The 3,371-nt window shown below is 41.3% G+C and overlaps 1 protein-coding gene across 1 annotated transcript; it reads left to right on the top strand.

Annotated features, from left to right (window-relative positions):
* Window positions 1–2,065: 2,065 nt before the first annotated feature.
* On the top strand, window positions 2,066–3,034 carry LOC145039758 (uncharacterized). Its single transcript, XM_078987772.1, has 2 exons — window positions 2,066–2,714; window positions 2,934–3,034. The coding sequence occupies exons 1-2, from the start codon at window positions 2,066–2,068 to the stop codon at window positions 3,032–3,034; spliced, it is 750 nt and encodes a 249-aa protein (XP_078843898.1).
* Window positions 3,035–3,371: the final 337 nt, after the last annotated feature.

Below are 3,371 nucleotides of genomic sequence, written 5' to 3' on the forward strand. Positions count from 1 at the left end.
TTCAACTGTTACATTCGTTTTACATCCCTATCATTTTCTTTATATTTCACTTTCTTTCTTTCTTTGTATTTGTTTGCTATATTGGTTACTGAGAGATAATGTATATAATAATGTTTTTTTTAATGGACTTCCTTTTTCGTGGCAAGTCTAGATTGATCTCACGTGTGTGTTTTATTCGTTTTTACTTTTGCATTGCGGTTTTTATTTTGCCTTCCTCTTTCGTTCATCGTCTCCTTCTGTTTCTTTGCATTCCTCCCTCTTTTTATCCCATGTAATTTTACTCTGTTATTGTTCTTTTCTTTCATCTTCCTTCGGATTTTTGGTTCTTTTTGTATTTATTATGTGACGGATGTTCCACGAAAAAGGAGGGCTGGTCCTGGTGCTTCGTCTTCTTCTGCTATCTCTGTTGGTCACCGATGAAGATGTAGGCGTTTCGATGGCCTCTCTGTTCTTACAGAGTATGTCGACTGTGGTGACTGTACCTGGGTTTGTGAGTTATGCGGTGCTTTTTTTTGGTACATTGAGAGAGCACTTCATCTATCTACAACTGCTCATCCGATCTATAGTCATTGTTGTAAGGGTGGAAGTGGTGTGCATCCTTACCCGTCTAGATTTCCTGCTGAATTTATTGCCCTCTATCGAAGTCGGAATTTTTTAAGGGATATTAGGGCTTATAATAGTATGTTTTCCATGACTTCCTTTGGGGAAAATGTGGATGACGATGTCAATGACAGCCGTGGTCCTTATGTTTTTAGAATTTATGGTCAAATTTGTCACAAGATTGTCTCCCTCTCTCCGGATCCTACAAAAGGTCCTAGGTCTCTACAGCTTTGCATGTTTGATACTGAAAACGAAGTACAAAATAGATTGAGGGCTTTTTCTGGTCCCACAAGAGAGTATTTGGATTATGATATTGTCAACTTCCTGGTGGACTTTTTCGGAGCTAATAACGGATATGTGCGGGCCTTCAAGAATGCATAACAGATAGCTGAAGAAACCAATTTACAGTCATATGCAGTGCGACTATTTAATAATGTTCAGTATCGTAGGTATGGTTTACCATCGCCTGGGTCTTTGGGTTGTATAGTAAGTGGAGATGATACAACGTGTACAACATATGACATCATTATCCATTAACAATCGGGTCGGCCACAGCGTATCAGTAAGCTGCATTCAAGCTATATGATGTTACAGTACCCACTTTTGTTTCCATATGGTCAGGAAGGTTGGTCACCCCAGTTAAAACTTGGTAATAGGAAGGGGGTATCTGAATCTCACTGTAAATATGCATTATGTGTCTCACACCCATGCCCATCAACATATTTGGTCACCCATATTAAACCGATCTCGGCTCTTCCAGCAGTATTTTGTTGATGCATATACATGTATAGAAGAAAGCCATTTGGATTACATTGTTAGGCATCAATCATATCTGCGTTCAGATTATGTCAGCGGCCTCTATGACGCACTTTCAAAGGGAGATAGGGAGGCAGTTGTAGTTGGGAAACGTGTTTTTTTGCCTGCATCGTTTACTGGCCGGCCTCGGTTCATGTACGGTCATTATCTAGATGCTCTCTCAATATGTAGGGTCTATGGCAACCCACAATACTTTATCACGTTTACATGTAATGTTAAGTGGCCGGAGATAACCCGTTATATGGATACACATCGGCAAACAGATGTCCACAGTAGAGTAGATTGTTAGGTTAATTCTAGTTTATAACCGTTGTAGGCTTATTTGAATAAAAGCTGATATGGTCCTCCAAAGACCATGTCTTAAGGATAATAAAGTGGCACGTGGCCACAACCTGTTGAAGCATTTGTTGATGCAAGTTTCTCGGTAGTTTTGTTAGCAGCTCGAAGTATTTAATTCCCCTTCCTGTAATCAGTTGACTATCACGAAATATAGAACTAGTTTGTGTTCTAAAACTCTCTCTTTCTCATTTATTATTTACAGTGTGAGTGTGTGTTTTATTGTGAATCCTTAAGATCCTCAAGGTTCTACTCCAACAATTTTTATCAGAGCTTTTGGGTTTACAATAAGAGCTTGGTGTGAGCTTTACCAATGGCACTCATACAACCAAAAGAGAACGGGAATGGAGGTGTACCACCCCACTACCCGATGTTGTCACCCACGAACTACACAACGTGGGCAATAAAGATGGAGGCGATAATGGATGCCCAGGGAGTATGGGAATCCATCGAGCATCGAGTTGGCGTGGCTGTTGATGAAAAGAAAAGTAAGAAGGCTCGAGCATTCATATTCCAAGCGTTACCTGATGATGTGATTCTTCAAGTTGCACAAAAGAATATGGCAAAAGAAGTATGGGATTCCTTGAAAACTCGCTACTTGGGTGCCGATCGGGTTCAAAAGGCGAGAAAGCATGCACTCAAGAGTGAGTTTGACTCTTTAAGAATGAAGGAAGGAGAAACGATCGATGAATTTGCAGGGAAAATAAGTGGTATAAGCTCCAGTTATGTAAGCCTTGGTGAGAGCCTAGCCAATAGAGTGTTGGTTAGAAAACTACTTGATTTTGTCCCATACAAATACCTGCAACTCGTTGCCTCCATTGAGCAATATGCTGATGTAGACGACATGCCGTTTGAAGAGGCCATTGGAAGACTCAAAGCTTATGAATCCCGCCTGAAGCTTCGATCTGATAATGCAACCATAGAAGCAAGTCTGATGCTGACCCGATCAGAGGGACACAATGGTCAGAAAACTCCCGAAAAGAACTCAGGAGGAAGAGGTCGAGGCTCGTCTTAAAATGATCGAGGGGGTAGAAATGGAGGTCGAGGAAGAGGTAGTTGGCGAGGCAGAGGTGGCCGGAGTGGCAACCCGTCACGAGACAACAACCAAGACCGTTGGAAGAATCGAGACAAGAAACACATCAAGTGTTTCAACTGTGACGATTTTGGTCATTTTGCATCAGAATGCCCGAAACCAAAACGTACAGAAGGGAATGTAAATCTCACTCAAGCACAAGAAGATGAGACAACCCTGTTACCGACCGTGTATGGAGAAAGAGAATAAGAAGTGGTACTTTTAAACGAAGATAAAGTATTTCCGGGCAACCACGGAAACAAGAGAGATACATGGTACCTAGACAATGGTGCCAGCAATCATATGATAGGAGAACTGAGCTACTTTGCGGAACTAGACGAAAACATTACGGGTCAAGTGCGGTTTGGAGATGGATCCAAAGTCCAGATAAAAGGAAAAGGGACGATGTTACTCGATTGCAAGAACAAAGAACAATTGATCATTGCAGATGTTTACTACATTCCAACACTCCGTAGTAACATCCTTAGCTTGGGCCAGATGACAGAAGAACAATATGACATCCAAATGAAAGAAAATTTTCTGAAGG

Source organism: Lactuca saligna, chromosome 4 (genome assembly GCF_052625555.1).
Source record: "Lactuca saligna cultivar CGN05327 chromosome 4, ASM5262555v1, whole genome shotgun sequence".
NCBI lineage: Eukaryota > Viridiplantae > Streptophyta > Magnoliopsida > Asterales > Asteraceae > Lactuca > Lactuca saligna.